Here is a 24558-nt window from a genome sequence, read left to right as displayed (position 1 = left end):
GCTTCCTTTGGTCACTATTGTTCTCAAAAAACTTTGTTAGTGTTTTCTCTGACGAGTTGCTTCCGTTGTTGTCCTTTATCACGCAAATCAATTTTCAAGGATAGAGCACCAAACTCCAGGTTTGTTGCACTTGTATTTTGGTGGATACGAGATAAGAAACATTTTGCATCAAAATTTTCAGAATGGTACATTTCCTTCCCAATTGAATTTTAATAGGGATATTGGAGCATTGAGCTTCCATTCCTCAATATCATTTAATTACCTCCTATTTTGATTTATTCAAGTGGACATTCATCTTATGTAAGTATGTAAGCAAAGAAATTGCAATTATTTCAATAGCATACCCCCTTTGGGGTGGCTCTTGAAGTAGTTAACCCTTAGGAGATAATATATCTCACTTGATATCCTTCCCTATAACGAGTAAGCTTCTATATATAGAACTATTTAACACTAGAAAATCAAATATGACTCAACATATACACATCAGGATCTGATATCCATCTAAGGAAACCTTGGGAAAGAAGACCTAACGATCCATTTTGCATACCAAACTCAATGCACCCACATAAGTCCAGATAATGATTTCTTCCTCATCATGTTTTAACCTTAGCATATTACTTTGTTGGAGTTAATCATCATATCAATGTCAGATATAAAATTCTAGGCTAAATCCTTCTTGTAATATTCTGTCATTCAATTACAATAGATATTTATTTTTCACGATTCTCCCATAATCTAAGGCATTTGCAATAAAGAAATACATTATTCATTTTATTGAATTTCTTTTTTTTTACATGGATCAAAAAACCCATTAAACATGCTTGAAAAATGGACATTATGCATAGAAGTTTCTTGTCATCCCAATCTAGGGAAAGAAGTGATTACTTATGTGTCATACAATATTGCAACAAACAAATTCCTCGAAAAGAAAAGGAATGTACTTGGAAGGACAACAAACAATGATGTATATTATATTACATTGATAGAAGGCTTAAGAATAGTTAGGGAGTATGGATCCAATGGAATTTTATTCTTCACCAATTATAAAATTTTGTGCAACCAAATGAAAGGCACATAGCAAGTAAAAAGGGAGAGGTTAAAACCACTGCATGAAGAAGAAAAAAATATTGTTAGTCAATTTACATTAAGAATTTGACTATGGAAATTTCCGCAATCCCTACAAATCCTTCCTTTAAAGGCCAATTTACATGTTGGATTTTCAAAAATGGAAGTAGTCTTAACCAAAATTTCTAGTTATACGCTAATCAGTAATGTTGTTGGCCACTTACACTCAGTTGGTTTAAGAGATAACAACTACCAATAATCACCAGTTCACACAGTTATTGGTCATACACCAATTGCCCACACATAACATTTCTTATGCATCACTCATTCACAATATATTAACAGGTTTCTTTGATATCCAATTCTAACAAAAGTTTTAGACCATCTTTGTGTCATTGCTTCCTCACATAATATCTCTCTCCAGATATTTTTCAAAATGCTTTGACATACTCCCATACACTCGCTTTCCTTCTACTCGCACCAATCATCTTCAACTAGTTAGCTTCCTACATTGGTGTGTGGTTGAGATATTCACTTAACCAAGAGATTGTATGTCCAAGATAGATTAATTATCTCGAGCCATATCTTGTTGTATTTATATTGTATTATTATTTCATGTGAATAGGAATTTTTAGTGCATTTAGAAAATCTTTGTGGCACATATTTTACAACTGAACTCCCTAGTATGTCGTTTTCCATTAGGATTGTCCTTCGGAAGTAGGTAAAAATATTTAGATTGTATGGGGATTCAAAAGTCCTTGCGGTCTGGTTGAATGAAAGAGTTGACTTAAGGGTCCTTCATTTACAATTACGGGAAAGGAAAGTCTCCTAGATAGAGGAGCATTAAGATGATGTGCAAGTTCTTCATACTTACAGGGAAAATAATGCATTACCCTATATGTTATCCAAGGAAGCTCTAGTATTAAATGTTGGGTTAGTTTCCATCTCAAAAGTGTCTAATGGTAATGTGTTGTTCATTTTGTCCTTTAACTTGTTTTGATCTTGTTCAAATAGGATTTAGTTAAGTTTTAAGATATGTTTAAGGTCCAAAATGCATCTCGGATTTTATTCTAAGCCAAGTTTTTAAGTTGTCAAGTGTGTTGTTATGCAACCAAGGGATTGTACTTTTTGGTTTCTTATGAAATATCAAAAGTAAGTTGTTTCTTTTCATAAAAAAAAAAAACAAAGAAAGCAAAGCTAAAGTGAGAATAACGCAGGGTAGGAATTTCAAATTTGAAACACCTATAAAATTTGTCAATTTATGCAACTTTAGTGCATGTTTTGTACATTTGTAAGAAATATTGATGAACAAAGAAAATTTCTGATTATAGTTAATCTGATAAAAACAACTTTCCCATCAAATTTCTTCCTCAGATTATTGATATTTTATAATATTTGATCTTTTATTTAATGAATAATTTACCTTTATTATTAAAAAACAAAAAATATAAACACTAAATTTAACTCAAAAAAATTACACCATTTTTTTTTATACTAAATTTGTAAAATAATTGTAAACAAATATCTTTATGATTAATCTCATTACTAAAATTTGGTCGAATTTTATTGTTTAAATTTCAATTTAAACAATTAAAAACTATTTTTTTAAATATGAGTGTAGGTAAAACTTAAAACTAACAGTTATAACCATGTGATTCGAGTGCTTAGTAATGAAGGCCGTAGTAGATAGATCAAATATTTAATGCTATGCGCCAAACAGTTAATAGTGCTTGTCGGAATAGTTATTGATCCCCGTCATTCCAAATCAAACATTAATTTTTAACGGTGCCGGAATAGTTATTGATCCTTGTGTGAAGTGCGTAAAGTGCGTTGGGTGGGCGGACATTTTCCATTGAAAAAGAAAACAAGAATCCATCGAAACTTGTGGCCACGAGGATACACTAAACAACCCGCGTACATAAATGTTCTCTCAAGCATATACATCTCATTTAAAGCCTACTAAGATTCACATGGTTTACCGGACCTTAAGATTAAATAAAATTGTTTAAATCTTATTTTTTCTATGCTTAAAAAAATAGAGAAACATTTATGATTATGGATTTTTTAATTAAAAAGTCAACAAGGTGGGTAGTGTAATAAATACTTGGAAAATTAGATCAAATGTGAATATAAAATAGATAATCTAAAAAAATTGCTTTTCATCTTCAACCCTTCTAAACTTATATAAACTTTTTTATATTCATAATAATTACTAAAATACTTCAAAATAAAATAAAAAATTTCAAATCTTACTTTTAAAGAAAGGAAAAAAAGATAGAAATCATTAAAATGGTCCCTTTCCTATTGCAAAATACAATTCCAATTTTTACCGTGCCAATGGTAGGATATTGATATTGATTGATAAACTAATTAAGTTAATTTTCATTAATTTATTTATTTTTAATAAAATTTATTGTGTAAGAGTAAATATATTAATTTAAATCGAAAATTAAAAATATAAATGGTTTAAGCAAAGTTTTTCTCTAGAAATCACATAAGAGAAATTTTTGGCCAACGTGTGCAGTTCATCATTTTTGGCCACTTAATATAGCTGTTACTTATTAATATTTTTAATAAATTAATATCATAATTTAAATATTATTTTTCAAAAACTATTAATATTTGGTTTTAATAAATTAATTTAAATTTTATTTTCAAAAAACTAAAAGTTTAATATAGTTGTACTTATTAATTTCTTTTACATAATTTTTAAAAGTTTATATGAAATTCATATAAATATTTAAAAAATATTAATAATAATTAAAAAAACAAAGGACAAAGTATGATGAAGAAATGTAAGGTTGCAAACAAATGAAGGTCTTGTGAGTAGCTCAAAGCATCTCGTTGAAATCTGGATATAGTTCTCGATAGTTGAGCTGTAATATTGTATAACATTTTGGCTGGGGAAAGCCGGAATTAATTAAGGCAATTTAGGGACAGGCGAAAGAAAATGAGCTTCAGTGATTTCTTGAAGGGGCAACTTTTCATCCTCATACAATGGCTGTATGCGATCTGGCAGATTGCCAGGGACACCACCTTTGTAAATTCTGTCTATTATCTCTGCCAAATGGCAATAAAGGGCCAGCTGAAGTTTTTGTTCAGAAGGAACACACACATTCAGGAAGACACCTATGGTGTTCCTTACACTAAAATGGAAGATGGAAACGAGAAGTCGGATGTTATACACATATCTAAGAAATATAGTCTTGGGAAATCATGGGAACCACCGTGGCAAGAATTTAAGAAGCACTATTTCGATGAGAAGAGTAACAGAAATATAAGTGGTGTTACTTTGATTGATTTTAACTTGTACTGGTATACCGTTCAATTCAATGAAAGGTTTTACTTCTGCCATCAAGACATACTTTTTGAGTGGGCGATGTATGATATTCATGATGGTATGATTCTGTTAAAGGAAGTGGAGGTCATTGGCAACGAATTGGTTATGGGGACAGTCATCAGCAAAGAAGAAATGTTTGAAATGATGCTTTCCAAAGAGTACCACATAAATGAGTTGTATGCACCCTGCATATTCGGAAAGCAATATAACATTTCATGGAATGTGAGGCTTTCTGCCTTCCTAGCGACCATACCCCTGCTATTACAGGCCAAGGGATTGTCTAATCCATCAGCTCTCTGCACGCTCATTCTGATTATTGTAGATTTAGTAAGGACCCCTTTGTTGAAACTGTACGAGCATTTCATGTCTTATTTAACCAAAGCAGTGAAGTTGTGGATATTCAGAAAGTGCAAGCTTCTTTATATTTTCTTCAGTTGGTTTAGCAAGAGATGGGCAGCTTGTGATAGGAGGTATGGCTATGCTTATTACACCACAACAGAAGAAAAGAAAAGTGTTTACCCTGTAACTACATTTGTCAAATTCAAAAATTTGGATGAGTGCCAATTTGTTGCTGTGGTTGAGAGAGAAAAGCCTTGCATAGAATCTTATGGATTTCAAATCAATGATGGTATAATACACTCAGCAGAGTTGAGCTATGGGAAGTACTGCTTGTACGTGAAGGTCAAAGAGGGATTTTTTGTATCCAGTGTAGATGCCCTGACCATGCTCAAGTATAATCATATCTCAAAACTTGAGCTGGATGTGGAACTTCTTCCCAAAATTTTGAAATTGGGGGAATTAGTCATGAGGGGACTAACGAAGATCCTGGAGCTACAAATACTCAAGAAGGGATCGCAGAAACTTCGGAAGGTTCTGGATCAAAGGAGAGAAGAAAGAAAAGCGGACAACTTGTTGCAGACTGCGGGCAACATAAATATGGAGGAGCATCCGAACCAAGGTGGAGAATCAGACATTATGGATGTTTGGAAGAAACGGCTGCAAGAGACATACGCATTAATGAACGTTATAAAAGGCACTCCGTGCTCTCTTTCTCTCTCATATATTATTTCATTCTGATGCTCTTTAACCATTATTTTAAGTCTTTCTTCCCTTAACAATTTTACCGATTGCTCTCAGTGGCCATGCATTTAAATCTATTCTTGTCTCTTCTTTCAATTGTTACAGATGAGATTCCAGAGAATATGGACACATTTCATGTCATTGCCGACAGTTTTGGTGCTTTTGTTATTCCATCAGTGGCAACTGCAGCATCCCCTGTTTTGGTCGTTGAGATATTACAAGGGGAATACCGTGCGAGAAAGCCCTTATTCTTTGTAGGGACTTCATTGTTTTCCATGAGCTGGTATGGAAACAGAATTGATGGAAAGCAAAAGGTCACGATTGGCTGCTTGTGTGATGTTGGAAAAGATGCTGGTTCGTGGTCCGCTCAAGAGCAGTTTATGAAGGTTGCTAAAGAATTTAGCATTATGTTGACCACGTTCCATGACCGCGGTGGAAGTGTGGCTCCAGAGGCAATCCATTGCTCCAGCTCATGGAAATCATAGAGCAGTCACAACGACTTCCTGTAGCTGCCCGTCTGGAACGTGGAATGCATCCTGCAAGACCTGGATCGATCGATCAAGCCCACTTCGCTATATTACTGTCTTCAGAAACAATTCATGGCTCCATCTCGCGGGTCAGTGTTCGAAGGGAATTCATAGACCAATCATTTGTCGAGGAACACTTGCGTTTGAGAATCCTTAGAGAAACATGGAATGCATCCTCCAAAACCTGAGCGGCCTGAATTGATCGCAATGGTTAGTATTTCACATTAAATCTAGGAGTATAGGTCAATTGTGGTCTAAAGAGTATTTGGTCAAAACTTGATTGCTTACTGTTTTTTTTTAATAGGTAAATAGCTTGATTGGTTACTGCTAGATCATATGGTTTATTGTGTATTTTGTATCCTGGGTTCAAAGTGATATAATTTGTTTTGTAAGTGATGGTTTCACATTGGTAAAGACCACAATCTTCCACATATGAAAAAACAAATGCTACTCATGGTGAATCTGCATCTGTTTCTGCATAATCTTTAAATTTAAGTAAAATTGAAATTGTTACTATTATTAATTAGAGTGAGTACTGATGCTCTGTAGATGTGTTCTTTTCAATAATATTATCATAATGTAGTTGGTTATGTATGCCGTTTAAATTTAATATTTAATAAAATATTAATAATGGAAATAAATTTAATACTATATAAAATAAATAATTAGTTAAATGATAATCATAATATTGTTTAAAGTCTATAAAGATTAAAATGATTTATCTGACTTGAAAAGGTAAGTGATTAACTAAGGCTCTTTAATAATTTATTTCTATGATAGAAGAGAAGGGAGAGAAGAGTTTTTAGATAATTGTAGTTTTGTTGAATTAACAAGTCAAGAAGATTGGTAGTGTGGCAAATGTTTTGAAAAGGAGAACTGGTATAAGTAAGGGTTGGGAAGTCCAAGAGAAAGTGATTTTCATCTTCAACTCCTTTAGTATCCCAAAAGGGGCAAATTCTTTAGTCCCAAGGTTTTTTTTGGGAATAGACCAATGCCCAACTTCACTTTGAAGCTCATGAGAATTAGTTCTTATCTTTGCAATTCATTTTCTTCTTAGTAGTGGTGTTAACAAAAGTGGAGTTGATCATCTCCTTATAGTATCATAGCTTTCTTTTTCCCTCCAACTCCTTATCATCCCATAGCTTATCCTTAAATTTTGAAGTATTAGTGTTTCTAATATCATCCTTATCCTCCATGATGCTCTCCTCCTTTATCCCCCAATTGTCGAGCTAGGACTAGGCATTCTTAAGCGAGTCTCACTTGAGTTGGAGGTGGGGGTTTTGACTAGAGTTAGAGAAATTTTGGGGAGCCCCTTGGTTTCCATGTTGTACAACTTCTTCTTGTAGATCAAATACCTAAACATAGCCATGCTTTCAATGGGGGAGAGGCTAGCTTCAATCAAGAGAATAGGGTAGGGAGTGCTTCCTTTAATCTTAAGGTTGTATGTTACAAATTGCTTTTGGATCATCTCAATCTTTCTCCATGATTATCTAGATATATAGCAACCCCAAACCTCAAATCTATATAAAATAACAGGGGTGATGAAATTCTCGAAGAGGAAGTTCCTTCTACTCCAAATCCAAAAATCAGTTGATTTACAATTGTTTTCAAGCTAGTAGTAAGCTTTACAACCTCCTGTAATCCTTTTCTCAATGATATAGTTCCATTTGAGCCGATGATGACTATGAATACCTAAAATTTTCTATGAGGAAACCTTCTCCAAGTAGTTGTTATCATAAATGAAATTATCATAGTTGATCTTTTTGGATTTAATTATCATGACTTAGTCTTTTTTCTATTAATAATCATACTTGTATTGGAGGAGTAATCATGGAGGATTCTAAGTTGTTTGTCAAAATCATCATAGTTTCTAGCAAAAAGAATGATATTGTCACCATAAAGGAGAAGAGTAATGACTATACCATCGAGCTTGGGTCCATCACATCTTGTAGCTTCTAAACACTCTTATAGCTTATCAATGTAAATGCAAAAAAGGGTAGGGGATAGTGGACATCCTTTCTTAACCTTGATATTACCTTTAATCTCCTCACACCAACCCTTAATGGTCTTAAGCTTGGAAATAACATTCTCGTATAACATTCTAGCAACTCTCACCTCAAGAGGAACGATTATCTCATCTAGCCTTGGCCATAACTTCTCCTGAGGAACAATGTCGAAAGATCTTCTGAAGTCAACAAAACAATATAAGTGATAAGTTTTATTACTGCGAAACTCCTCGGTAGTGGTCCCAAGAGTGACAAGGTGGTCAATAGTTGAGTGATGCCTTCTAAAACCAACCTACCCTTTTACTCTTTTACCATGAATCTCAAGCCACATTCTAATATTATTTTCCAAAATTAGCCCATAAAATTTGGCTAGAGGGAACATTTTTATCTCCAATTTTAAATATAGGAACAATAAGGCTTTGCGTCCAAGGGTTAGGGAAGTCATGTTTCATCGCCAAGTTGAGGAGTTTGTGCGAGATGAGGATAGACCTTCCCATTTTGAAAATTTTAGCTTGGTATCTTTCAATATCCCTAGCCTTCCCATTAGTGAGCTTCATAATCCTGAATTCCATGTCTTCCAAAGGAAATATATCTTACTCTATAGGATTGTTTACTATATTTCCCATGGTGTGTGGGGAGTCATAAATATTCTTAAGATAGATATCCCATTCCTTTAAGGGGATTGAATTATCTTCTTTCGTTTTACAAACAATGATATTCCTACAAAACTTTCTAGGCTTAGCTTTAGAGATGTGAAGAAGATGCTCTTGCCTCTTCTTTATATAATGCCTTTTCTTCCTTTAGATAAGAGATTTATACACACTTACTTTTTCAAGTATCATAATTTCATTAGGAGCATCTCTCATCTCTTTCTTCGGAAACGTACAATCCTTACCATACCAAGGGTTGGAATTTCTATTGTTCTTTTTATACAATACCTCAGTAGAGAATTTATTACTAGTATTGGAGAGGGACCAGGGTTGTAGTAAATTTGTGATAGATGCGATCAATGTTATCATTATACGTTAAGATACCTAAATTGCTTGTTAATTCTTTTAAGAAGAGATCCTTTTTACTTTATTCAAAGAGAGTGTGCCTTTGGCTCTCACCATTATTTTGCATGTGATTAGTGTGTATATCAAGGTTTAGGGTTAAGGATAGATGTATACAGTCACAATGAGGCTTGTGATCATCTAGGAGGTCAAAATTAACAATACAGTTGAGAACCTCAATATCATATATCCCATATTCCACAAAACTATTGCCAAGCCCATGACTACAAGTCATTTCGCTAGATGTTTGCCACTTGTTAATATTGTTACAAATAATCAAGTCTTGGGAACTACAAAGCTTTATTAGCTTGGTACCAAATAGGTTTGCGGTAATGTCTTCAAAATTTCTTTTTAATTTACTATTCAAGCCATAATCCTCATCAAGTCAAAAGGGGGTTAGGATTATTGTTATTACTTAATAGAGTAACTTGGTTAGTAGAGGTTCTAGAATTGAAGTCCCCAAACAAAAGGATGTTTCCTTCATTCCTTAGATTGTGAATATCTCATTCTAAAGTAATGAGGGGGTAGTTCTTATCGAGACTGTTTTTCTTATAGGAGGTGTTAGTGTCCTATGTTATAGTAATTAAATTCAAGCTTATTCCTTTTATTATTTTGGTCATTTTGTAAACTTTTGTTATGATCTCTTAGAGATCAAGTTATTAGTCTTTTGAGAGAAGTGTTAGACCATGTCATTAGCTTGAGTCTAAGTGAGGTTATGTTAAAAGCAATGATGGAACTAGTCATTGATTTCCTAAAGTCTAGGTTTAGTAAATCTAGGGTTAATGTATCATCCAAGTCATGGATAAGGTAGGAATTTCAAATTTGAAACACCTATAAAATTTGACAATTTATGCAACTTTAGTGCCTGTTTTGTACATTTTTATAAGAAATATTGATAAGCAAAGAAAATTTCTGGTTATAGTTAATAAGAAAATCCCCTAGTAAAAACAACTTTCCCATCAAATTTCTTCCCTGGATTATTGATATTTTATAATATTTTATCTTTTATTTAAGGGATAATTTACCTTTATTATTAAAAAACAAAAAAAATGTAAACACTAAATTTAACTCAAATAAATTACACAATTTTTTTAATACTAAATTTATAAAATACTTGTAAACAAATATCTTTTCGATTAATCTCATTATTAAAATTTGGTCGAATTTTATTGTTTAAATTTCAATTTAAACAATTAAAAACTATTTTTTTAAACATAATGATATGAGTGTAGGTAAACCTTAAAACTAACAGTTTAACGATGTGATTCGAGTGCTTAGTAATCAAGGCCATAGTAGATAGATCACATATTTAATGCTATGCACCAAACAGTTACAGTTAATAGTGCTTGTCGGAATAGTTATTAATCCCCGTCATTCCAAATCGAACATTAATTTTTAACGGTGCCAGAATAGTTATTGATCCTTGTGTGAATTGCGTAAAGTGCGTTGGGTGGGCGGACATTGTCCATTGAAAAGAAAACAAGAATCCATCGAAACTTGTGGCCACGAGGATAGACTAAACAACTCGTGTATATAAATGTTCTCTCAAGCATATACATGACAAATGACAATAGTTCCTCGCTCAACTAGCCATGAGTCTCATAAACTTGGAATAGGGAAAATAGCCTTAGAAACTCCCTTATGCTTCTCTTTCTTCCAGTACTTGTCATATTTGTCGAGACACGAAAACAATCTAGATGAACTTTCTGGTGAATAAGATGAAGGTTATCGTCATTTGTCATTTCTCTTCCTTTTGTCATTTCTCTCAATTGCATTTGAAGAGGAAAAACCTACCTTCTCGTTTTCCTAGGTTCCTTCTCCTCTTTGTTGACAAATTCTCCTTTGAGCCTTTTGCTTATTTCTGCAGCTCGGAGAGCAGCTGCCTCAGTAGCAAATTTTACTATTGTTGCCCTGCTGGCAGCCTGCTGTGATGCCAATGCCTGTTGCATCATCAATGCTTGCATTAGAAGCAGATGTTACCATCTTTGGAGGCACTACTTTTTTCATCTCAACATTTAAACGTTGCCCACCAACGTCCATATTGTTCAATGACAAAGCACCCTGGGTTTCTTATGGCTTGGAATACTCTACATAAAGCAATTCTTTTGAATATGTTAGCATGAAGTCGATGAGAGTTCCATAGTACATAAAAAGCCGATGCAATTTCTCTAATGTAAGCAATGGACTGATATTGCTAACTTGCAGTGTTCTTGACAGAAGATCAAGTTTAATTGTTTCCTTCGATAAAGTACTATTGTCACCCTGTACCTTTAAACTTGATCATGAAACAATGCCACTGCCTTGTTATGAAGTGATTGTTTGAAAGTATACAAAGGCTTTGAGTGTTGCAGTGTGAGATTTCAACAAATGGATTGAAATATGTTTAAAAAGAGATATATCAAACAGGATGATAGAATAGAATTTCAAGAACTAAATCATGTTTGTATGGATTGAAGTTGCAAAAACAAACTCATTTTTGTTCATAAATTAGAGAAAACTAATTTCCCACACATGCAGCTTTGCCGAATAGTTTAGGCATTTGCACAGATTTCCCCGAGTATATATTTCCTTAGAATGAGAAATACCATCACAAGAAACTTTATGATTTTCACATCAACTTCAATTTCATCTTAGGGAACTGTACAATTACTAAATTTTCCAGCCAAGAATGTAGAAAGCTTCTCATGGAGCTATTCGAATGCAAGAAAAAAAAAAAAAAACTTCTTTTCTATCACTGGCAGAGAAGAAATAGTTTACTAAATTTATTAATTGACAATCTAATTTGAAATTTATATTTCATATTTGCACATCACATATCTTATACAGTTATATAGAGCTATATAAATCTTCCACACTCTGCTTTTGGATCTTGTAAAGGTCTTCCAAAGGCAATAATAATAGTTCAATTCATTCATACATCATTATCTTCCTTTAGCATTTCTTCTCTCTTTATAAGTGGCCGCTCCCAAACTTTAGTATATAAATTGGAAAAGACGAGCATAAATAATGAAGTCTATGATATGAGGGCTGATTCAAGAGCACATATTTTGAACTTGAGAATTAATTATGAATGAATGAAATGTCTCTACATTGATAAGGATGATTGAATGTCAATGCAAATATATATTACCTTTCTTTGGGATATCAAGTCCTGCTTTAGCACTATTGTGAACAGATGGCAGAGTGTAAGGAAACCATCTGATGCTTCCCAAAGTTGGACTTTTGCACCAACATTTGTGTATGCAATTCAACTTCCAAGGCTATTGTTGACCTTAGTGATATATCACACAGGGTTGACCTGAACTCAAAACTGTCCCGTTTAAGAAGCTGGCATCCAAAAGTTTAATTTGTACTTTTGACTGTCATTTTACTTGAATGTGAAAAGAAGTTTTGTAAGATGTGGAAATCCTTCAGCAAAAGAAACAAGTAGCATGCAAAATTCTTTGCATACCGATCTCAATGAATTCTCAAATACTATTTCATCCGATTTTTATTGTCAAAAGAACATGATACAACTTCATCATATTGAGATGTCCAAATCTGTCGTAGACATTATTGATTGCATTCGAACGGATTATGAAATGGTTTATGAGTTAGATAATGAGCTAAAAAGAATAGTAGATACATTTCCAAACCTAAAAAAGCCTTGTATTCTACATGTTAATTAGGTAGATCTAATGAGTTTGAGCAAGGACAGGGTTTCCCAAATAGGTTCCTTGAAATATGATACAACTTTGAGAGGACTAGATCCTATGTTATCATCACTTGAAAGAATACTTAAATCATATTTCTTGCCTTGGAGTGATCACGAGGTCTTGGTTGTGTCCAGAAAAAGTGCATTTTTTCCTCTACGCAAGAAAATATCTATACTAGGTTTGAAGCTTCATGCCCTTGATTGGGATCAAGGAGAAAATTTGGACAAGGAGCAAGATAACAAATGTAGATCAAGGGAGGGAAAGGCATATTATGTTTATGGGCTGAGTTCGTTTAAGAACAATGAACCAAATTGGGAAACTCATGATTGCATTAAGCAAGGCTTGAGTGGAGTAGTGACAGAGGGTATCCCATGTTGTACACCAATTTGGCTTTTGGAGCTGGGGCTATTGTGGGAAAACTTAGATGAGTCCAAATTAATATCACATGGATCTTTTGATGAACTAGTAGTTGTACCTAAGCTAACCTTAACTGACAACACCTACAAGTCATTACTAACTCCCGTGTTTTGTGATGCTAAACAATAACTTATAGCCTTATCTGTTACAAAAATGCTTCTCCATCAACAAAAGGAGCATTCTACATCTGCAAGTGAATGGAGGGAGGGGCCTGCAACAATCATAATTGTTTTCCTATTCACAAAAATATACAAGATGAAGACAATTGCAAATTGATTAATTTTACAGATCCTTCTTTGAAAGTGACTTCAATTTTTTTTTGAATATAATGGAGTATTTTGATAAGCACCATGATAATCAACCTGAAAATAATGGTCCAAAGCTCTCCGACAGTGTTGGTATATCAAATATTCCAAGGTTCAAGTCTGAGACTGTTTTGGGTGGGGTACCTAAAAACATTGACATGAAAACACAAGATAATCTGCAAAATGAACTTCAGTCAAGAACTAAGAAGGTCTCTTTATTGTTCAACTCTATGTTTGTATCCAGTGATCTGTCATTTTACTTGAATGTGAAAAGAAGTTTTGTAAGATGTGGAGATCCTTCAGCAAAAGAAACAAGTAGCATGCAAAATTCTTTGCATACCGATCTCAATGAATTCTCATATACTATTTCATCCGATTTTTATAGTCGAAAGAACATGATACAACTTCATCATATTGAGATGTCCAAATTTGTCATAGACATTATTGATTTCATTCGAATGGATTATGAAAAGTATTCAACAGGATTCTAGAAAATTGGAATCTAATAAAATAGACTAGAAACTGCCCTAAAAAAAATCCATTCACTAGGAATCTAATCAAAGTTTGATAAATCAAAACATAATTAATATTTTTGTAGCTCTAATATATCATACAGCATAAAATTTTCCATGTTTAATGTGCTTCGGCCATCCTGTGCATCAAGATATTTATAGCTGAGATTCTTGAGGGATTTTATGTGCCTTAAAGAGTCTCTACCTTTTTTAAATTGTTTTTCAGTAGTTGTGCGTTTGAATGAAAACAATGTGTTTTTCTGTTCTGCTCTCTTAATTCCCTTCGTGTTGCCTTTTAAGCATAACTATTGAAAAAACCGTATAAACTAGCTAGCGAGCCTTATGAAAAGTAACAATGTTGAACCATAGAAGCCCACTTGGTCATATATAAGAATTGCATTACCCAAATTGAATTTGAAGTTTTCTTGATGCAATATCTATAGGAGTCATGAGTTTTGTCATTTAATAAATTACTCTAAGTAAGAAGAGTTACAATTGTGGAAGCATATGTTTGCGTAAAAGTTAACCAATACCCAAATTGAAAATACAATTGAGATTTTAATTTATATATATATATATCTATATATATTTTAGACTTTACATCTTATATGGTTTCCAACATTCATTATTTTCTATTTTTAATATTTTTTACAAAAATATTTGTACTTTTAAATCTTTTATAAAAATTCAACAATTCTAACTTCATAAGAGTATTGGCCTCTCTTTGTACGTTTTGGGACAATTGCTAGTAATAAAATAACACACTTACCCAATGTCCTTGCTTCTTTATTGTCCATCTCCACTTGATCTGCTCGGTATGCTTGTGGGAAAAACAAATTGGAAACAAATTTTGTGAATTTCTTCGTTTCACCCATACGCAGTTGTAGCTGAGAAATAGCTGGAACTATCATCATGTTATGGTGTGCCAATATCCGTTGATATCTAATTGGGATAAGAAAGGCTTCAATACCTATACACTCACTTACTAGCACTGGACACATTTTATAGCATTAATTGCAAAAGACTTTTTATCGATAAGCCTGCCATTCCATGATGATGTCAATTTCTTGCGATATATCCATGCTTTCTTAACCATCAAAGGATTTTTTTTTTATTTTTTGTTTTTTGTTTTTATTTTTTGTTTATTTTTTTATTTTTTTATTTTTTATTTCCGAAAGTTTCTATATATTTTTTTAAAAGTGATTTCTTATTATAGTAAAAACATATTTTAATAAATTTAATTATAAATAATTATCTATATATTTTTTGCTTAAGCAAGAGTAGTGCCTTCTATTTCATTACAACAAGTATAATTTACACAATTTACACCAAGCAACTAAACTGAGTGGTAAAGGGCTTGCAAGGATCGGACTCGACAGAACCTAAGACATCATACCCCCAAAAAATACCTCCCCTCCAAAGGTAACTTACAAAAATAAACCACGGGACCCACAGGTTCCGCGAACCCTACCCTCAAAATCCATGTCATGAACAATCTCATCCTACCTTGAAATCTCCACCATCTAAACTACTCAAGAGATCAGAAAGAAACCCGAAGGATAACCCCCGGCCCTCACAAAACCTTTCGATTAATTCTGACTATTGATCTGCTTGATCCCATCGGACCGCTGAACTGTAACATCGTACGACCAAAGTGATCGCTATTTAGCGTGCGATGAGGGTGGTTTTCAGACCCTATCCTCATCCACGTGTCAAGAGTTGTATGGAATTGTTGCCCGAAGTTCAAAATTGTCTTCTGTATGTAAGCAGTGTGAACGCACCTAAACCGCTTTGGAAGCGGTTTAGAGACCCGCCACTGAAACTTGTGAAAAATTTCCCGCCGACTATTGTTCCAATCTTCCTTCCTGCTGAAAGAGATAACCCTGCTCCTGACCTCAGGACTGTGCATGGAAGAGATACCCCCTGAAGCCGAGGCCGACTCTGACCAATCTTCCTCCATAGTCTTGACAGACCCAAAAAGAGAAGCGTACCAAAACCTGATCATTGCAAATTAGCTTCCTATGTTTTGTTCCTATACACCTCTTTGTCCTCTTCCCCCTGATTATAGCAGAGCTCTTTTAGGTTGCTCAGCGGCATTGCAAGCCAATCCATCCAAACTCTGCTATCCTTACACCTGACATTGTGTAGCTTTTGTTTGTATTTACTATTACATTTAAAATAGTAGCATTTTTTTAAATTCCTTTTTAATTAAATTCTATTAATTCAAAAAAGCAGATTACATTAGAGGGTTAGAAATTTTATAGAACATCTTTAACATTTCTGGTTTGGCACACCAAAATTGTTTATGGTATTTTTTTTCCTTTTCTCCTACAAATATCTACCCAACCTACAAAATTATCAATTACAATTGAGGATAAGACCATATCCTCATTTTTTTTAGAGAGCTTGATTGCTTCCAGCTCACCCGAGCACAAGTTTCTTTATCATTGTTGGAGTGGTCAAACTCGTGGGTGCACTTCTACCTGTTGATTATAGGCGTGATTATTTGTTGATGCTCATTCATTATCCATTGCCGGGAGATTCTCCTTACTAAGGGATAAGGTTTTGTCACTAGCATCTGCTCTATATTTTGAGAAGCCAAGATGTCTAGGGTTGTCTTATGTTGTTGTGAATGGTTCTTTCTCCTTGTGAAGCTCTTGACACTGCCTTCTAATCCAGCCAACCACGATTGGATTTTCTTGACTTGAAGGAGCCGCACGACCAATTTTTTTTTAGGATATCAGGTTGAATTCATAGGAGGGGTGAATTTGGGGGCCTTACCCATACCAGAGTAGCTAGACATTTTGTGGAAAGAAGGTTAAACTCTGGAAACCATTGCTGAATTGAAATACCTACACGGCCCAGAAACAGGCCCCTAGTCGAAACCCTTTATCAGTCTTAAAAAAAAAACCCTTTTAAAGAATTTGATTAAAAATATTAGGTTTTAAATTATATTTTTAATATTGATTTGATTTAAAATTAATACATTTAATTTATATAATTCTATTTAAATTGGAATTAATAAGTTTAAATAAAATTAAGATAATAATTTTTATATAAGAATTACAAGTATAATATGATTACACTTTTCTTTTAAAGTTACAATAAAATTTTGTTACAAAACATATTATAAGCTTTTTCAATTGATTCAAATTGGATTATCATATGTTTTTTTTTGTGTATACGGATGGGTTATTGGAATATTATATTTTAGGGTCTATTTTAGTGGTTGATCCTAATTTGGAAAATTAAGAATTAGATTTTTCTAGAGTATTTTGAGGCATAAAACACCATTTTTGTGGTTGCAATTTCCAGAGCTTGTGCCACACCCTCAAAATTATTCTAGACTCTGAAACCTTTCCAATGGTATAAAAATCACTTCAATCAGGCCTTGTATGTGAAAGTTATGCCCCTCACAAATTCACCTACTTTGTTGACCACCATGGTACAAGTGGTTTCCATGTCAAGCCCACCACTCATGCATGTGGGCATAGCCACATGTAGAGGGATATCTTGTTGATTTCCTCAGCTAGATGAATTAAAGACTAAACTTTTCAACCCAAATTTTGAACATAAGTTTATAGTGGTTATGGGTTTACACATAATTTGGGTTTCTTATTTTCTTTGTTTATGTCTCAAATTGCTACGATTCTCCTCTTCAAATGAATAACTCCAAAACTAGCTCTTTTTCCCCATCATCATTGAACATAAGACTTTGTCATGAGGTACATAGCCCATGCTTGGGAACCTCTAATACCTCTTCTCCCATATTCTCATAACCACTTGAGGCAATCGATAGTTCAACATGAAACATCATCTATCAAAACATTAAATTAAGCGAAGACAACAAACTATCTAATCTCCCTTATGACTTCCTAATCAGGCTATCATTCAAGGCATCGAGATATGTATAGGATTACCCTTCTTCTTTAGATTTAGCAGTTTTATAATTAAATCAAAATGTTTTTACATCAAACAACCTTGGTAATATATCCATATTAGATTTCTAGCATTATATCCTTTAATAACATTACATTACAAAACTTGGAGATTTAGAAAAAGGGATATTACAAATTCAGTGATAACCAAAGTAATTATCGAGTTTGGTGAAGAATTGTTCTCCATGTAACTAATATAATAGATTATCAATAAATTGATGGGGAATTCAACTTTAACTATTAAGTCATTAAAATCATCAAAAGGAGAACACATGCACCACGTGCCTTCTAAGGACCATGACAATTGGAGTAGAGTGGGGATTGGTACTAGTATATATGATACCATTAACTAATAACCCTCGTATAATCTTTTCAATTTGATTCTTTTAGGAAAAAGGATGATGATATGGGTGCACACTAGTTGATAAGATATTATGAATCAATGGAACGTTATGACCATGCTCTTCACATGACGGTGGAAATCCTTGTGGATGTTTAAAGACTTATTAGTGTTTCTCTAATACTATCTACAAATTTGGATGAATTGGATGAGAATAGTCCTAAAATTGAATAGATACAAATTGACCCCTTTTTAGAACCTTTTCCATACAACAAGAGTTGTTGATTTTTGTAGAGATTAGTTTGAAACCTTCAAGCATGTCATAATTGCATCAAGATTTCACTCAGTAGACCTATAACATAGCATGTTATCACCAAAAAAGGATCACCTAGTCATTTCTAACTAGGCATATCGAAATACACCATGTAGGATTAATTTTACCATAGTAAAATCACTTTCACCATTGGAAATAATTTAGTAAACCTTTTTTTAATAATATCTGATTAAAGCTAAAAACCCCATGAGAATAATTGAATAAATCGTTATTTATTTAATTTTCTCTAGGAATAATTATTAAATCGTTCGTGATAAGTATTCCTTGTCACATTTAACTAAATCACCTAGGAATAATTAAATAAATCACTATTTATTTATTATTCCTTAAATCTATTAGTGGAATAATTGTTAAATTACTATTTAATAATTATTTCAATTTCACACCATTCTTAATCCTCGTGAAATAGTTAATAAATCATTTTATTTGTTAATTATTTCTAAATAAAGATATTTGACCATTTTGAATATCTTTTCCCTGTCCAGAAAATATAATAAAGTATTCCTAACAATTAGATCTTGATTTGGTCAATATAATTTTATTATTTTCCATTTTCGGGATCAACCCATTACTTTGTTATAAATAAGAGAGTTTTCGATTCATTCTTCACCATGATCATTGCCATTGTCAGCACTATTGTATTCTTGCATTTGAGATCCCACTAGAGTTCTACATACTGTTTTGGTTTTTCTCATATTGAGAGAGAGAATCGATCACTAAAGCATCAAGGACATCAAAGGACCCATCCCACAGAGGGGGATTTGCAGACCCTTTTGTAGATCTCCTTCACTAGGTGTTATCAATAAAGATTATTATTCATTTAAAAGTCTTTCCATATTGGGTTATTACATTGGATTTCTATTGTTGTTTGCTATTTTGGATCGCATATATCTTTTTATTACAGGTTTTTCTCATTTTATTATTGTAGATCTGAAGCGTAAGCAACCACAAATTGTTGTTAGGGTCACTTGTCACCAGTGACTTAAGTGAAGTGTTTTTGGTACACCTTCCAAGAAATTTCATACTAACATAGCATGTTGGTCATGGATATTAAATAATAACCCTAATCTATCTTGACATTTGAAAATATCTCCCATTATCCTTTTATTGAACCCATATTGAACCACCCCCCCAATGCAAAAACAAAACAAAAACAAAACTAATTTTATGAGATATCTTATGCATACATTTTTTGTGACATTTTTAATACCTATTTTTATTGTTTCCCCTAGTATAAAGATATGACATTACTCTTATAGCCCTATCAATCACAAAATAATCTAAAATATGTAAACAAGTGCATTAACATCCCTACATATGGATATTCCATTGTATAAAGATAGACCTGGGTTCAAGGGAATGGTATTATATTACTTTTACCCCTCTTCATGGTTATAAATTTGTTGAGGAAGGGCTTATGTATATGGATATCTGTTTGTAGACTTAGAAAGGCAATCCACCTCAATTTGTAACTCTTTATCCTTTACATCTATGATCTCATGGATGTTTCAAGAAAAGTTAATTATTTATCTGTAAGTCTTATCGTTGCAGTAATCCTTAGGTGAGTGACTTGACTGATAACCTAATCCCATTTTCATATCATTAAAATTCAAAAGAACTTTCATTTATAGATATTTGAGAGATTGTGATCCTAGGGCTCAATCTAATTTAGGGCATTCTTATTCTCCTTTTAGGTCGAATGAGTCGTTTCTTCCATGTACTCTATCATTTCATTATGTTTTTAATATATTAATATAAATATCACTTTTCTTAAACAATAAAGTATGTATATTATGTTGTAAAAGGGGTATATGGATCCTATGGGTTAAAATTATGATCCAAATTTATGAAGGAACGAAATGGAATACAAAACTAAACATAACACATAGATACAATGAAATAACAAAACTTCAATTAATTAATAACAAGTACTGAAAATTGTTTACATAGTGTTTAACATCTAATAGTGTTTAACATCAAATAGTGTTTGAAAAATCCACCCCATCTTCGCTCGTGTGTTCCCTTCCCATCCAATTACTATTGCAGGTTGCCAAGGGGTGCACTCATCTCAACCCACCTGTGTTAGAACCTCTCATGCACCTTCCTTGACTCACTGCAACAATCACACCCTTGCTACCAACAAAGTTACCTTACTTGCCTCTGTGCGAAATCGTGGTCAAGGCATTGTTATACGACCCACTATTGGGACTCCTACACCAAATGGTCTGAGGTCTAATTGGGAATTCTTAAGGGGAGATCCCCTGACATGTTGGTGGGTCCAACACTGTCAACACGGGGTTAGGAAGAAAAGATCAGTGATCATGGTAATCATTCCATGGAATTTCATCTGAAGTAATGACCTCCGTAATACTTTCGTTAGTTGGAAACATATAGTTGAAAGGATTAGGGAGTGAACATGGCTCTAACCAAGGTCAAGGAGAATAATCATCATTGGTCGCATTCACTCGATCAATATCAGAAGATGATGGTCAGAAAACGATTGAACTTCCTGATAAGTCAATTCAAATGGGCTCAAAGGAATCTCATTGCCATAGGAAGCTAATTTAGACTATAAAGGCAATATCGATGGATCATAATATTCTATAGTTCTTGATGTAATCATGTTAACCTTGAAAATATTAGAAGGAAAATTTGGTGGAGGGGGCGCAAAGGTTCTCATCATTGATCAATCTTCAAGTAAACCAACAATAATATCCTCATAAAGATTATATGTTTTTCTGACAAAAGGTATGCTACCCATAGAGTTAGGGTTTGACATGTAGTAAGACAACTGGTCTACTTTGAAAATTTTCCCTTTGTGAGGAAATTGTATTATTCGAAAAAGGGATGAGACCACTGTTGACATAGTGTATGTCCAACTTCAACGAATTAAAAGGTTGTAATTGAGCTCAGCATCAACAACTTCAACTTCGATCGTGACTGTTTTACCCTCTATCTCTATGGGAAGATCGTTGAGGATTCCATAAGAACAAAAACCTCTTCCATCAATGGCTTGCAGAGTGATAGTTGACTGATTGATGGTTGGAGAACCTAAAGCTTTCCAACAAGAAATCGAAATAATACACATAGAATCTCCTTTGTCAACAACTGTGTGAAATAATCGTTTGGTTTTAACAAAAACTAGAATCTGGAATGATAGTAGATGAGGGAGTCTTGGGATATGACTCTCAAGATCAAATATAATTAGGTTAGAATCTTGTGGATCAATAGCTCCTATGGCTGATAATAAAATATTTCGTTGTGTCGGGCATTTTTGTAGCACTTTGAGAGTTGACATTGCGGAAGGAGAGATAGCCAGGTCTTCAATAATGTTATAATTTTTTGTAGCTCTAGCGTTTGGGTTGAAATCTGATTTCCGAAGCACACTTTAGGAGGCGGTCTAATCATCATGTCAAGATTCAATTTCTCGATTTATATTGTTTCAATAGGAGGAGGAGGAATTGAAATAGAAGGTTGAGCAGATGAGCTAGACTCATTTCCATTATCAACAGGACAATTAGACCCGTAATATTTTGATCTTGTAGCTACCATAACTTGTTGCGAAGACATCATTATGATATCTTGCGATGTGGAAGAGGAAGATGTATTATGAGAAACAATTTTTCTATCCTGAGAAGGAAATGGATCCTTCAAAACAGTGGGAGTTGGAGAACCATTAATGAATTTGGAAACCGCTGCCTGATGTGGGAATTCCTTCATATAATGATCCTCATTGCAAATAAGGCAAGGATAATGAGATTTTTGTTTCTCGTTAGTAGGCTCAGTTTTAGCAGGTTTCTATTTAGAAGAAGCATTTTGTTTCGATTTACCTATCCCCTTATTTTTACCTCTGGTTGACTAACTCTTGCCAATATATGATTCTACAACATTAATTTTGGAAATAGCTTCCGGAGAAAGGTTTTGAGACAGTGAATCTTGTATGGCCAAAGTCTGAGTACTTTTAAAAAATTTCTTTTTCCCCGTAGAATGTTGGCTAATAGAACCTATTATACCATCAAAGGCATTAGATCATGTAGGAGTCGTAATTATTGGATCATCTATAGGGCACGATAAATTCAGGGTTTTCTCGTACAAGATGCTAGACTGGGTGTACACTAAGTCTAAATACTAGGCACGAGCAATTACCTGCTCTTACGTGATGACAACTCCCTTTGCAATATCTTTGCTAATAACAGGAAGAAGTGACTTTGTAAACCATTAAGCTAAAATATGATCTGGAATAAAAACTTTGACTAAGTGACATCTACCTCTCCATTCATGTATATGATCGGAAATATGAGTCGATTTTGATTGTTTCAAAGAAGTCAATAGTTTGGTACCAGTACCATATCGAATCAGTAGTTGGAAATGGGTTAAAGCAATTGTTTCTAGAGAGTTAAAGTTATGGAAAGAGGTGTGAGGAAGCTCAATGTACCATTTGGCTACCGAACTGGTTAAAGTTCGTTGGAAAAGGAAAAGGTAGATAGAATCATTAATTAGAGTCATCACATGATTGGATGGGTCTTCTCTTGATTTGCCTTCAATATCTCGTATGTCACTCGATAACCTAGTACGAATCATCGGTAAATAAGGATAATAATAAATGGGATGAATTTTTAACTGGGATAAATCAGGTAAATCTAGGGTTGAAATAAATGGTAATTTTCGATTAGGGTCTTATGGTAAAGTTTGATAACCTTGTGGGTTAAGACCAACCACTGGAGGAGGATACCCAGGATATCCTAGAATAGCCTGTGCAGCTGGAATTGGAATTCCACCAGGGTAACCAGGGTGAACCATACTAGGTTGAGGCTGAATAGGGACTTGACAAGTATGAACAAGGTATGGTTGACTCTACAAATGACCCATTTGACCTAAGTAATATTTCCCATGTACAGGCTGAACTTTCAAAGGTTGACCTCGAACAAATTGACTTTGAATAGGTTGAATTTGAATAAATTGATCTTGAAAATGTTAGTTTTAGAAATTTTGACCTTGGAAAGGTGGAATTTGAAAAACTTGTCCTTGAAAAGGTGGAACCTGATAAACTTGACCTTGAAAAGGTGGGCTTTGGAAAGTTTTACCTTGAAGAGGTGTTTTGACTGTTCCTATAGTGGGTTTCCTAATAAGAATATTTGGTATACACTGGACCATAGGAACAATTTAATAAGAAGAAAGCTAAGGGATCCCCTCAGTGGTTTGAGGAACTGATATTTGAGGGGTAACTAGAACAATCATTTGTGATACTCCTGGGATAGGTTTCTGAGGAGAACCTGGAACCGGTTGCGAAACGGGTGTTTGAATAGTTGTTTTTGGTGCACTCTGAACAGGTCATTGAATCATTTGTTAAAAAATTGTTTGAGGAATTCCCTTGACATGCTATTGGACAAATGTTTGTGGAATCCTCTGAACAGGCTGTTGGATAGGTACAAAACTAATTGGAATAGGTATTTGAGGAATAGTTTGTCCACTAGGCTAAACAAATTGATAAAGTGGCACTTGTGGAGTAACTGGACCAAACTATTGAGTAAAAGTAGGATTTCAAATAGCGTTTGTCCTGCGGTAAGCATTATCAAGCAAATATTGAGTTACAAAAATTTGACCTAGACTAGGCTAAGGTATCTGACCATAAGCTCTAGTGAAAGGTTCACCCCAATCGTAGGATAAGATTCGACAACAGGTTATCCTCCAAATGGAGGATAAGGTTATTTCCCCCTAGGTGGGTAATAAACACCAGTTGGGGTTACTTAAGTGCTACTTGAGATACCATATACCATGTGAATTTGTTGGTCTGCTGTTGTAGGCACTTCAGGCATGGATGCCACGCTCTGAGCAGTAGATGTAGATAGACCAGATGACCAAGTAGAAGTTTGGGGAGAAGAAGAAGTTCCCGAAATAGCCCTAGTAAGTGACTGGTATCTAGGAGGAACTGATGGACCACCATACA

The 24558-nt window shown here is 33.9% G+C and overlaps 1 protein-coding gene and 1 pseudogene across 1 annotated transcript; one reads left to right on the top strand and one right to left on the bottom strand.

Annotated features, from left to right (window-relative positions):
* Window positions 1-24558, bottom strand: part of LOC149244407 (exocyst complex component SEC5A pseudogene) — a 112915-nt pseudogene that overhangs the window by 63139 nt on the left and 25218 nt on the right.
* On the top strand, window positions 3891-6446 carry LOC149244408 (uncharacterized). The gene is made up of 2 exons (XM_089367995.1): window positions 3891-5438; window positions 5591-6446. The coding sequence occupies exons 1-2, from the start codon at window positions 4016-4018 to the stop codon at window positions 5968-5970; spliced, it is 1803 nt and encodes a 600-aa protein (XP_089224121.1). The 5' UTR covers window positions 3891-4015; the 3' UTR covers window positions 5971-6446.

Source organism: Pinus tabuliformis, chromosome 8 (assembly GCF_031772625.1).
Source record: "Pinus tabuliformis cultivar Carrire ecotype Pingquan chromosome 8, CPIR1, whole genome shotgun sequence".
Taxonomy (NCBI): Eukaryota; Viridiplantae; Streptophyta; class Pinopsida; order Pinales; family Pinaceae; genus Pinus; species Pinus tabuliformis.
Note: the sequence above shows the minus strand (reverse complement) of the source record. Positions and strands in the feature narration are given on the sequence as shown.

Excerpts from the sequence above, each read along its gene's own strand:
- LOC149244408 (XM_089367995.1), top strand. The coding sequence starts at position 4,016 with ATGAGCTTCAGTGATTTCTTGAAGGGGCAACTTTTCATCCTCATACAA. Across the intron at positions 5,439-5,590 it reads ATTAATGAACGTTATAAAAG|ATGAGATTCCAGAGAATATG; the intron begins GCACTCCGTGCT and ends CAATTGTTACAG.